At 31.0% G+C, this 13,071-nt stretch overlaps 1 protein-coding gene and 1 pseudogene across 1 annotated transcript; one reads left to right on the top strand and one right to left on the bottom strand.

Moving 5' to 3' along the window:
- The first annotated feature begins 2,602 nt into the window (after nucleotides 1–2,602).
- LOC107627756 (non-specific lipid-transfer protein P3-like) lies at nucleotides 2,603–4,123 on the top strand. Its single transcript, XM_021117047.2, has 2 exons — nucleotides 2,603–3,034; nucleotides 3,849–4,123. The coding sequence occupies exons 1-2, from the start codon at nucleotides 2,670–2,672 to the stop codon at nucleotides 3,856–3,858; spliced, it is 375 nt and encodes a 124-aa protein (XP_020972706.2). The 5' UTR covers nucleotides 2,603–2,669; the 3' UTR covers nucleotides 3,859–4,123.
- Nucleotides 4,124–4,506: 383 nt separating this feature from the next.
- LOC107627755 (uncharacterized) lies at nucleotides 4,507–5,333 on the bottom strand (annotated as a pseudogene).
- Between the last annotated feature and the right edge of the window lie 7,738 nt (nucleotides 5,334–13,071).

Here is a 13,071-nt window from a genome sequence, read left to right as displayed (position 1 = left end):
TCAATAAGAAAGATAAAGTCAGATGAGGAGATTAAGTTGATAATACTGAAAGGAATAATACAAGGGTGCTTTTCTAGAATGGGCACCCTAATGTCATGAAGATGCATGATAATGTGGAAAACTACACGGGTTTGAGAAAAATTATGACAATTCACAACATTAAAAAAATTTAAAATTCTCATTTTTCTGAGATGCTGGTTTTTATGTAAAACCAAACAACAATATTTAACTGTGGAAGGACAATTGTGAAAATGTGATTTTTCTAAGATCTATATTGTGGAGCCAGTAGGCACAGCAGGATGTTTGACACTGCATGGAGGGATGGTGTATGAAGGTTGAATTAAGAGGGGAGAGAACTTTTTCAGTCTTTTTTATTAAAGACTAGGAAAAATAAATTAGTCTCATCACTATATTCTACAGAATTATTTTTAAGGTATTAGTTCAGAGACTTCAATTCTTTGACGTCATTTGTTTTTGTTTTTTAAAACAGGATAAGATAACACACTAAAAATAAAATATAAAGAATAGAAAGACATAATTTAATGTTCTTATATTTTGTTTGATAATAAAGTAGAATAAATTATGAAAATTTAATTTATTTTTATTTTTTTATTTAAAAAATTTGAGAAAAAAATATAATAATAAAAAATATAATTATAAAAAATTAACAAGAATAATAAAAAAAATAAAAAATAAATTGTGTCATTTGTTAGTATTTTTGTATTATTTTTGTCAGAATATACACAAAATACACTAATTCAATATCTTTAAACACAGGGACGGATCCAGAAATGATATTATGGGGGGGCCAATAACACATATAATATTAAAAATTATGTAAAAAAATTATATAATATAAGATGTATTATAAAAATATACGGATAGAGAATATATTTTAAAGTAAAAAAAATATGTGTATACTTTTTACTAACGAAGTGGTCGATTCTTCGTATCATAAAATTCACCGATAATAGAATTTGTGTCAAAATTTCCAACAATTTTCTTTTTAATATAATTAAAAGACAATTAGCAAGAAATTCATCTTTTATTTTGTTTCTAAGTTATTTTTCACAATATTCATAGTTTAAAAAGATCTCTTAATTGTAGCAGTTGAAACAGAGAGAATTAATACCAAACGAATAAAAAAAAGGCCACAAGAAGAAAAAAAATTCACTTTATGAGATTTAAAAATTTTTATTTAATTAAAAATATTAGTAATAATACCTTTTTCAGATTTTTTTTAATATTGTTACTTATTTTTTAGATATTAAAATTATTAATATTTAAATTAGACTGAACTTTTATTTATATTAGACTAAATACTAAATATTTTTTAAAAAAAAATTAAATTATACATAATAACTTATTATTATTAAAAAAAGTTGGGGGGCCGAGGCCGCCACTCGCCCCCCTTATGTCCGTCCCTATTTAAACATACTGTCTCTATTCATATCTCATTTGCTAAACACAATTTTATGTTTTTGTGTCCCAATCTCAATATACCGTTTCTATAAACAAACACAACCATATAAACTTAATTATTAATGATAATTATTTCCAGTAAAAACACTCTTATTACAACAGATTAAATAATTGCTGATTTTAAAATTATTTTATAGACAATGGAGTATAAAGTAAATTAATCTTAATATGCATTTACTTTGTCTTCGTAATTAGGCTCAAGTTATTTTCTATAGACCTACTTTCTAATTTTTGTCAGCATTATTTTCCCTATGTAAAGTGTGTTGACATTTATTTCGTTGATATAACATTTATGCATGTTGCCATTTGGATACTACACTCAGAGGCCCACATACAAATACACATTTCACGTATTTGGACCTAATTAACTTTAGGATGAAACGAAATTAGAGAAGCCAATTACGTGTATATAACGTTTAAGCACAGGACATATATACATTACATACATAAATAAGTGAGGCAATATATATAAATTGAGTGCTTTATAATGCATGTATTAAGCATGTGTCCTCAAATAAGATAGTGTTAGTAGATGAGACAAAGATAAAAATTGTGTTAGATGTATAATTATTTATGTATTTTTGTTTATCAATGAAAAATTTAGAAATATATATGTAGCTGCATGATATGATATTTTATACTATCAAAAGTCTAATATTCAAATTTTGTTGACCGAAAATTAAAAAAGAATTAGTATAAGATAAACAAAAATAAGGGCCTATATAAAATGTATAAAGAAAAAATATTTAAGTAATTACGTTTAATTTAGTAAGAAAATTTGTTTGGAATAAACAATTTTATAACTATCTGGCTAGAAAAATATGTATAGAAGCATATATATTTTGTTTTAATAAATTTATTTTTAATTTTAGATTGTAAATCATAAATTTTTAATATAAATTCTAAAATAAAATTAATTAATATTGACTAACTAAAAATTAATTCTTTATATTTTCTTGTCTCATTTTAATTAATTACATATAGTGTATTAAGATATGGTTAGTGTCGCTATTTTTGTTAGAAATCGTGAGGGAAAAGAAAATGTGGGCACATATTATGTGGCATTACCTATAAATAACCCATCTTGGATCATTAATCTCCATATCATATCACAAAACTAATTAACACATTAACCAAAAACCCCGAAGCATTTTCCCTCAACAAAGCTTGTCCCTAATATTAGTAATATGGCAAGGTCAATTTTCCCTAAGGTAGCATGCATGGCCATCATCATGATGATGATGTGCATGATTATGGATCTGATTTCACTTACCCAAGCTGGTCCATCATGTGGGAATGTTCAAGATGCTTTGTCATCATGCATTCCATACGTTACTGGAATTGACAATAATGTCCCTGGAGCATGTTGTAATGGGATCAAGAAGGTGAACAGCCAATCCAAGACCACACAAGATCGTAGATCTGTTTGCAAGTGCATCAAAACCACTGCTCATAGCATTAAGAAGTTAAACATTCACAAGCTTGCTGGGCTCCCTGCAAAGTGTGGAGTTAACTTGCCTTACAAGTTATCTCCCTCTATTGATTGCAACAGGTAATACAAACACTACTCTACTTTAATTTTCATCCTAATTATATGTATACGATATCAGAGATATAACCATTAATGTTATATTTTTTTATTAATTTAAACTTTTAAAATAAATAATTTTATTATATGCAAACATCATATATATATATATATAATAAGATTTGATGAAGTCATTTGATCCATATATAGCGAATATTATTTAATAGAATAAGACTTTATATATGCATGCAACTCTAATGTGTAATTGGCTTGCATATATTAGTAGTTCTTATATGTAAGCATCATTTTGTCACAATTGCTTCCACCAGATTTTATTATTCACACTTTAACTAATGGTATATTTAACACGTAATTGGAATATTTATCATGTTTGTTTTAAAGATATCATAATAGTTACTTAGTTTGGTTTTTAAAAAAATAATTTTTTTTGCAACAAAAAAATTATTGTCATTGAGTATAATTAACAAAATAATTTTGATGAAAAATATAAATATTTGGTAATAAATAAAAAAATTATAATGATTTTTTACAACAAATTCTAATACATTGATATACAATAACCTTTTTTATTGCAAAAAAATCTATTGTGGCAAATTAAAGTGATATTTATAGCATTTTTTTCTTTGTAAAAAATATCTTTTAGTGTAACTTTAAAGTGAGTTATAAATAATGTACCAAATAGAATGGAAAGGGTATTATCTAAAGAATATATTATAATGATTCATGTAATTTTAGTAGAAGTGTGAATCTGATAATTTTTATTATTATAATATTACAAGAAACGTATTAACCTTAAAATCATTATTGTGTATTGCAGGATTAATTAAGTGAGCATCCTCACTTGTGATCTATATATCTGTGCGTTGTTTGTGGGAGCAACAACTAGCACTAGAGATATAAATAAGTTGCTTAATTATCCATATTCCTATATAGAGAATAAATATGTGGATATAGTAGTGAGATCCATCATGTAATCTAGTGTTCTATAAGTTGAAAATAGTGAAACTATAATTATAAGAGAGAATTAAGACGTGGGATATTAATATTATATTAGTTGAAAGAAAATAATATATATAGAATCTATTATATGTTTCCACGTACAATACTATTATATTGTCTTTATTTCCTAAATTATTTATTAGTTTAATATTAATAATAATTAATTATAATAAAAGTACATTAAGAGTACATAAAGCTAATTACAAAATAATTTTTTAATTAATCAATCAGGTTACCAATGAAGCAGATTGAGTTAATTCTAACTGCCACAAAAGATGAGCAACATACAAGTAGAAGTTTAATCATTCACACCCCAAACTACACAGATTTTCTATGGAACTAATGAAATCATGGTTCAAAGGAGCACATATTTCATACCCTTTTAATCAAACATTTCTCAAATATGGTACATGTCCAAACATTTTTTTGTTTTCCTCCAAAATTGAATTCTATCTCCATCACAGCACTTTCAAAGGTTAGAAAGGATGATGCCAATCACTTTCGAGTCTTTGCCTATTTGAGTTAGTTCGTGTTAAATGAGGTGCCTCTTCTTAATTATCAAGTTCATCTTCTTCGTCAGAGGAAAGAAGGAATGAACCATCCATGCTTTGAACCCTTCGTTGACGCATCTTTTCAATGTGATTTTTAGAAGATTAGCTTCAAGCATTTCCAGCACGAGATTTCTACTACTAAAGTTTCTCTCATCAAGAATCACAGTTGTTTTTCTCCTCACGAAAAAGGCAATGCCATTGTATAGAATAACCAGTCTCTATGATAAAATTTCAAAGCACCAAAACAGAGGTGTAAAGCTTGCTCACCAATGTCAAGAGACTTGAACCAAGAAATAAGTCAAGAAGATCGAAAAGGATAGGAAGATAATATTTAAGATGGACAGGCATAGCAGGCCACCCGTCTTGAAGCTCGCGATAATTATTTTCAACCACCTTCAAGCATCAATGCCTTATTGGAGCAGAAAATGCAGCAACAAGGTACACAGATGAAACCGCAAAAACGATGAAAGAAGGAATGAGCACAATCATCCAATAATAATCAGCGATCAACGCAGAACGTCTACCTGCCACGTTGAAGCTTCAGATCAACCTAGAACGGCCTCTTCCCACTGCTACCGGAAAACAGGATTCTCAAGTTGATAACCGTGTAAAGGAAGATTGCAACAACAATAACAGTCTCAATAGAAACCACTACAGGCCTCTGAATCTTGCCCCATGCTTTTTCTTCTGAGACTCTTGTACTCACGCTTCGGCATGAATGCCTAGCGGAGAGCGTGGCCGATGATCGCCATCGACGCGAGGAGGTATGCTCCAAAAATACTTTGAAAACTCTCTTCACCTGGCAAGATTGGAATTCTTGATTTCTAGGGTTTCAGAAACGCTCTATTGTCGGTTCCTTGAACCTTAACATTACGATGTGCGGAAAACGAAATCGGTATAATCGTTATGGCGATAAAAGAAGTTTTTGATCGTCGAAAATTTCAAGATTTAATCTGGAGTTTTGAATTAATAGAATGAGAGCTGAAGCTAAGCCTGAAGAAGACGACAAAGATTTAGTAGATTATGCGCTAATGGAACTACTTTTGTAAGTTTTGCTACCAACTTTTTTTAGTATGACCCTGATTTATTGCTAGTTTTGTTTGAATAAACTACTCTTTCTCATTTTACAAATTTTAAAAAATATATATTTTATGATTAACCTTATCTATTTTTTATGTACTCATATTATCATTGATATTAAACTAATAAAAAAATAATTTAAATAACAATCTTCCTTCATACTTAATTAGCTTACAAATATTTGCTTCTTCTTTGTTAGAAAATTTTATGTTGTATTGTCAGTTGCAATGATTTTGAATTGTTTATGTTAAATTAGATATATTTTTGTTTTCGGCTTTGGTACTCACATCTTAAAGAAGGCCTCCCTTCCTTGCTTTAAATAAAAAAAAGGGAAAAACAATTGCTCTAGAAAAATAGGATATTTTAAACTTGCATGATATTGAAAATTATGACTTGTTTTCAACGTGGGAAAATGACCTTAATTTACTGAGCCGAAGAACTTAAATCAAATTATATCATGATGAGAAGTAAGACTATGTATAAACTAAAGAGCATTGTTAATAAGAAACTAATACTATAGCAGTCAATTTTAGCTAAGATTATAATATGTTGTTAAATAAATTTATTATGAAGTCCATTAAAAATAAATTTTTATTGAGTTTAAATTTTGGATATTTTTTCTAATTGAAATTTAATTTTTTGTTTTAATTTTAGTGTTTTTTTTCTGTGTTAAATATTAGTTACAATATTGGCTATGTAAAGTTGAATTTTAGAATTTTCTCTAAATTAAATTGTCTTAGATGCTTTAGTATGTTCTATGTAACTTCATCATTCAAAGATGCTTTACTAATTATTCTATTTGTTTTAAAATAATTACCGTTTTAACTTTTTTTGGTATATTAAAAAATTAATACATTTATTAAATAGAGAATAGGTTTAGATATATTAATGGTTTTAATATATAAAAGAAAATTAAAACAATAATTATTTTGAAATGGAGGGAATATCCATTCTTTTAACCACTCTTTCTCATTCTCAATTTATGTCATATAACAATCAAATAAATAAAAGCATTAATAGAAAATACGTAGTACTAGTGTAAATACAGATATGTGTAGTAATAAAAATTTTTCCTTGTACACATGTATTTTGTTAATATATACATTTTCAATAACATACAGTACACAGTACACACAGGTACAGATCTTGGAATGAAAGAATATAGAAATTGACACTAACATTTGAGCACATGAAACTACATGCATATGAGTAGTGGTAATGGAGCAAGCAAGACATTCAGAATTTTAAGAAAGAAGAAGTGAGTGCTTTTTAATGTATTATGTTAGGCATAGATGTTTTTATCTTTATTAATACACGCGAACTATTTTAATATTAAAATAAATATAATCTCCACAGAAAAAAAATATATTATTAAAGGACTAACTTGATTTCCGGTATTTACTTTAAATAACTTGAGATCATATGATCTGGTTTTATTTTCTTATATTGATTACCAACCTCAAGTTTTGTCCTAATAATAACTGCTATATATAGGTTCTTAAAAAGTTTAAAACTTCGGTATCATGAGATAATGATTGAATTAAATTAACTAAATTATTTTATTTTATTTCTGGCCGAACCACGTTAACCATGTAACCCATGTTCTGATCTGTATTTAATTTATGTTTACTCAAGTAGCTAACTTTTTCTGTTTTTATCTTCTTTCTTATTAAGCTATGATCCATTTTTTGGGACAAAACAAAAAAAGAAAAGGACGATCTATATTGAATATTATAATATATGAACGAACTTTGCATTAGGAAAGCTTTAAACTTATTAGGAAATATTTTGTTAATGAGTATCCAAAAATAATTATCTACATTTTAAAATCATTAATTAAAGAATGACTTACGTATGGTGCTCATTTGTACAAAGTACAAACTACAGGGTACTTAAGAAAAGAGTTGTGGACCATGACAAAACATTAATACAGGTAGTTTGTATTTTTTGGTTTTCTACGAAAATTTTCAAGTCCATAGATCAAAGACTAATCTATGATACTAAGTTTCATGCACAAACCCCTACATTTGTTTAAACGAATTAGTGAACTAACTATTAGGTCATTTCAACTTAATTACAGATAGTATATTTTTGGTCGAACATAAAAATAGAATAAATTCCCACAGGTAGCATATAACTTGAATGCGTGTGAACATAGTTGTAGTATATACTTGACTATGAAAGATAGACATTAAAGAACAGATAGGTTTCGAGAAAAATGGATTCTCTCTATTTTTTTTAACAATTATGGGAGTAAAGTGTAATTTCTCACTATTAATTGTTATAAGTGGGACCAAAAAAAATATGAGAGAGAATGCATTGAAGGGTTATAAATCACACTTTACTTCCTTAATTTTTTTTCAACAATTGAAAGAATCCATTCCCATTCTGGAGTGGGAGCAATGTCTAACTCCCATATTGGGTCTAAAATAGTACCCAACCCAAAAATGACTTTTTTGAGACATATTAATTCATAAAACAGGAGTGTTAGGGACCAACACTTTTGTTAAATTCTGCCCAATACTTAACTATCAAAAGAAAATTGAATGATTTTACACTATTAGATACAATCTCACACTATTAAAAACATTATTAATGACTAAAAATAAACCACAAAATTTGCTGATCTCCTAGACTTTCTCATCATACAAAATGTAATTTAAATTATATTTACGTAGAATTTTGTGTCTATGCCACGTAGATTTATTTAAATCCTTCCTAAATTTTTCTTTTGAAACATTATAAATAAAGTGCTTATTAACATATATTAAAAGTATTCTATCCACCCTAATCTTTTTACCTCTTAAATTATTACTGATTTGAATATTAGAGTCTCGTAGATACATCCTACTGCGGTAAAAAAGCTAAAATGGAGCAAGGAGATCAACTTCAACCTTGTGTCCCAATCCTACTAAACAGTTCTAGATTCTACTAATTTATGTTCTACGATTATGAGAGGTAATCATAATCTCAACTCTAAGTCAAACTTCACAGTGCAAAGGATGAATTCAAGTACAAAATGAGAGTTAATAACACGAGCCACATCTGAAGCTTTGTTTCTTGGAGGTGCGGATAAGATTATTCCATTGGTGCATTCATGGCTACACAACCTATGAGCAAGTTAGCATTTGGGTTTTTAAGTATTTCAAAAACAATATCAATAGATTAGCATGCAAATACTAAGGTTAAGCATAGTATATGTACCTTCTCTCATGTGAAGGACAAAAATTGAAATCTCAAACCTTGAGCAGCACCAATCAGAGTTAAATAAGCTGCTATATTCATTGTGTTGTTGGGTTTTTCTCTCTTTTGTGAGGCCCAAGTCCAACATTTTGAGGCTGTCTCTTCCACCCATTGTGCTACAACCCTAATTCAGATTTTTGGGGGTCATTGAGAGTGAGAGAGAGTAGCCACCAAGTGAGAGAGAAAGGAAAAAACAGAATTTTCATTTTTGTCAAAAGCAGTAAATTTCAAATGGCAGTTTCTCAGTTGTTCACCGTTGGATCGGCTTGAAATTTAAACTGCGTGTTTCTATCATCTTGTTCTTCATTCTGGTTGGTGAAGATGTTGATTGGAGATTTTCAGTGAGAGAAATTGGCTTCACAAGAGAGAAATTAGGTTTCCCATTTTTACACAGAGCAGCAATTTTGGAACGGCAGTTTCTCATTCTTTCACCGTTGGATCGACGTGAAATTTAAATTGTAGATTCTTCACATCTTGTTCTTCATTCTGGACGGTAAAGATTTTAATTGGAGGTATGAAGAGGAAGAAATTGGCTTCGACAACAGCTCTATTTTTTTGGGTATATTTCATCTTCTTGCTTTTCATTTGTGAGCTTTGGTGCTTTGATATTTTGGATGGTTATATGCACATTTTTGTACTTTGTTTGAGACTCTCTTGTATCTCATTTGATTATAGTGGAGCTATTTCATTGGTCTGGACGACTCGTGGTTTTTACCTTTCACACTGAGGGGGTTTTCCACGTTAAAATCTCGGTGTGTTCTTATTATTGCTTTACTTGCTATATTTGCTTGTTATAGTTGCTGCCATATTGTGTTGTGAGTGTTTCCATATTATTCTTGTGTTGGACATTTGTGTCGTTTCCGCTGCTAGGCTCTTTCATACTGGCATCAGAGCTTGTTGGTATTTTTCTGGGCTTGTGATTTTGTGAACAATGGAAGCTAATACTAATACTAGTAGGATGATCACTCTTAATGGTCCTAATTATGATTTATGGAAGTCAAAAATGGAAGATTTGCTTTATGTCAAGAATTTTCATCAACCAGTTTTTGGTACAGAGAAGCCTAATGATAAATCTGATAATGATTGGACTTTGTTGCATAGACAAGTCTGTGGATATATTAGGCAGTGGGTTGACGATAATGTGTTGAACCATATTATTGGAGAGACACATGCTCGGACTCTTTGGATTAAGCTTGAACAGTTGTATGCTCGAAAAACTGGGAATAACAAGATATTTTTGATCAAGCAGTTGTTGGCTTTGAAGTATACAGATGGGACATCAATGACAGATCACTTGAATAATTTCCAAGGAATTATGAATCAGTTATCTTTCATGGGTATCAAGTTTGATGAAGAGGTTCAAGGATTGTTACTTCTTGACTCCTTACCAGACTCGTGGGAAATTCTCAGAATGTCATTGTCCAATTCTGCTCCTGATGGTGTAATCTCTATGGATCTTGCCAAGAGCATTGTTTTGAATGAAGAGATGAGAAGAAAGTCACAAGGTACATCGACTACACATTCATATGTTCTTGTTTCTGAGTCTAGGGGGAGAAGCAAAAGTCGAGGTCCTAAAGGTAGAGATCAAAGCAGAAGCAAGTCTCGAGGAAAGTATAAGAATATTGAGTGTCATCATTGTGGTCAAAAGGGACATGTGAAGAAATTTTGTTGGCAGCTAAAGAAGGAGAAAGCCAAGGCAAGTAAAGACAAGAGCACAAATAAAGATGATGGTAGCAAGGAAGACAAGGTTAATGTAACTCATGATGATTTTCTTGTTGTTGAGAAGTTTGAATCTGTTAACCTTGTTGATAATAGCACTAGTTGGGTGATTGATAGCGGTGCTTCTATTCATGTTACATCTAGGAGGGATTTGTTTACGTCTTATACTTCTGGTGATTTTGGTGATGTAAAAATAGATCATCAAGGTGTTGCAAAATGTGCCGGTGTTGGACAGGTTTGCTTGGAAACCTCCAACGGTACCAAGTTGACTTTGAAGCGTGTGAAGCATGTTCCAGATATTCGGTTGAACTTACTTTCTGTTGGTAAATTGTGTGATGAAGACTTGGATAGCTCATTCTCTCGTGATAGTTGGAAGCTCACCAAGGGTTCCATGGTTGTTGCTAGAGGTACTCGACACTCTACTCTTTATTTAACTTAAGCAAAGATTGTGAAAGATGTTGTTAATGCTGCTGAGTTTGTTGATGAAACTGATTTATGGCATAAGAGATTATGTCATATGAGTGAGAAGGGCATGAATATGTTATCTAAGAGGAATCTTTTATCTGGTTGTAAGGTTGCTTTGTAAAAGTGCAACCATTGCTTTGCTGGGAAACAGAACAGGGTTTCTTTCAAGAGCTACCCACCTTCAAGGAAGTCAGAGATACTTGACTTGGTGCATTCTGATGTATGTGGGCCGATAAAGACAAGAACACTTGGAGGGTCTATCTATTTTGTAACCTTTATTGATGATCATTCTAGGAAATTATGGGTTTACACTTTGAAGACCAAAGATCAAGTTTTGAATGTGTTCAAGCAATTTCAAGCTTCTGTTGAAAGAAAAACTGGGAAGAAGTTGAAATGCATTCGTACTGACAATGGTGGTGAGTACTCAGGTCCATTTGATGCTTATTGTAAAGAGCATGGTATAAGACATCAGAAGACTCCTCCGAAGACTCCTTAGTTGAATGGCTTGGCTGAAAGGATGAACAGAACATTGGTTGAAAGAGTTAGGTGCTTATTGTCACAGTCTGGATTGGCAAAATCCTTTTGGGGTGAAGCTTTGAGCACTGTTGTTCATGTCTTGAACCGGACACCATGTGTTTCCTTGCAATTTGAAGTGCCAGAGAAGGTATGGTCAGGTAAAGATGTTTCTTATGATCATTTAAGAGTCTTTGGATGTAAAGCTTTTGTTCATATTTCTAAAGATGAGAGATCTAAGCTTGATGTAAAGACTAGGCAATGTATTTTTATTGGCTATGGCATGGATGAGTTTGGTTACAGGTTTTATGATCCTGTTAACAAAAAGGTGATTCGGAGTAGAGATGTTGTCTTTGTTGAAGACCAAACATTGAAGGATGTTGATAATACTGAGAAGCCAATGGTTCAGCCTAGTGATGATTTTTCTGACTTGGATATTACTCCCTTTATGCCTATGGTAGAAGATGGTAGAGTTGAAGCTCAAAATAATGAGAATGATACAAGTGCAAGTGAAGATGGAACAATTGATCCGATACTTGATGAAGTTGGTGATGATGATCAAGATGAAGAACCAGCTTTGGAAATTCCTGCAAATGCACTTAGAAGGTCTACAAGAGAGCGGAAGCCTTCATCAAGGTATTCTCCACATGAGTTTGTTTTGTTGACTGATGGGGGAGAACCTAAATGTTTTGGAGAGACTGTTGAAGATGAAAGCAAAACTCAATGGCTTGAAGCTATGCAAGAATAAATGAAGTCCTTGCTTGAGAATGATACCTATGAGTTAGTGAAGCTACCGAAAGCTATGCGAGTTTTGAAGAATAAATGGGTATTCAGAATCAAGAATGAAGAACACAATTCTAAGCCTCGGTATAAGGCTAGATTGGTTGTTAGAGGTTTTAGCCAGAGAAAAGGTGTTGATTATGAGGAGATCTTTTCTCCTGTTGTGAGGATGTCATCCATTCATGCTGTGCTTGGATTAGCAGCGTCTCTTGATTTGGAGATTGAGCAAATGAATGTGAAGACAGCTTTTTTTCATGGTGATTTAGATAAGGAGATCTACATGGAGCAACCGGAGAGCTTTGTTGTTAAAGGAAAGGAAGATTTTGTGTGCAAGTTTAAGAAGAGTCTTTATGGGTTGAAGCAAGCTCCAAGACAGTGGTACAAGAAGTTTGAATCTGTTATGGGGAAGCATGGTTACCGTAAGACAACTTCAGATATCATTGTGTATTTGTGCAAAAATTTTCTGATGATGATTTTATCATTCTTTTGCTTTATGTGGATGATATTTTGATTGTGGGCAAGAATGCTTTGAGGATTAATGAGTTGAAGAAACAATTGAGCAAGTTCTTTGCTATGAAGGACTTGGGTCCTGCCAAACAAATTTTGGACATGACTATTACTCGTTATAGAGATTCCAAGAAGCTTTATTTGTCACAGGAGAAGTACATAAAAAAGGTGCTTCAAAGGTTT

This window comes from Arachis ipaensis, chromosome B2 (assembly GCF_059453495.1).
Source record: "Arachis ipaensis isolate K30076 ecotype BB chromosome B2, ASM5945349v1, whole genome shotgun sequence".
NCBI lineage: Eukaryota > Viridiplantae > Streptophyta > Magnoliopsida > Fabales > Fabaceae > Arachis > Arachis ipaensis.
This window is presented reverse-complemented; position numbering and strand designations above follow the sequence as displayed.

Bases quoted from the DNA above. Each gene is read 5' to 3' on its own strand.
- LOC107627756 (XM_021117047.2), top strand. From the start codon at position 2,670: ATGGCAAGGTCAATTTTCCCTAAGGTAGCATGCATGGCCATCATCATG.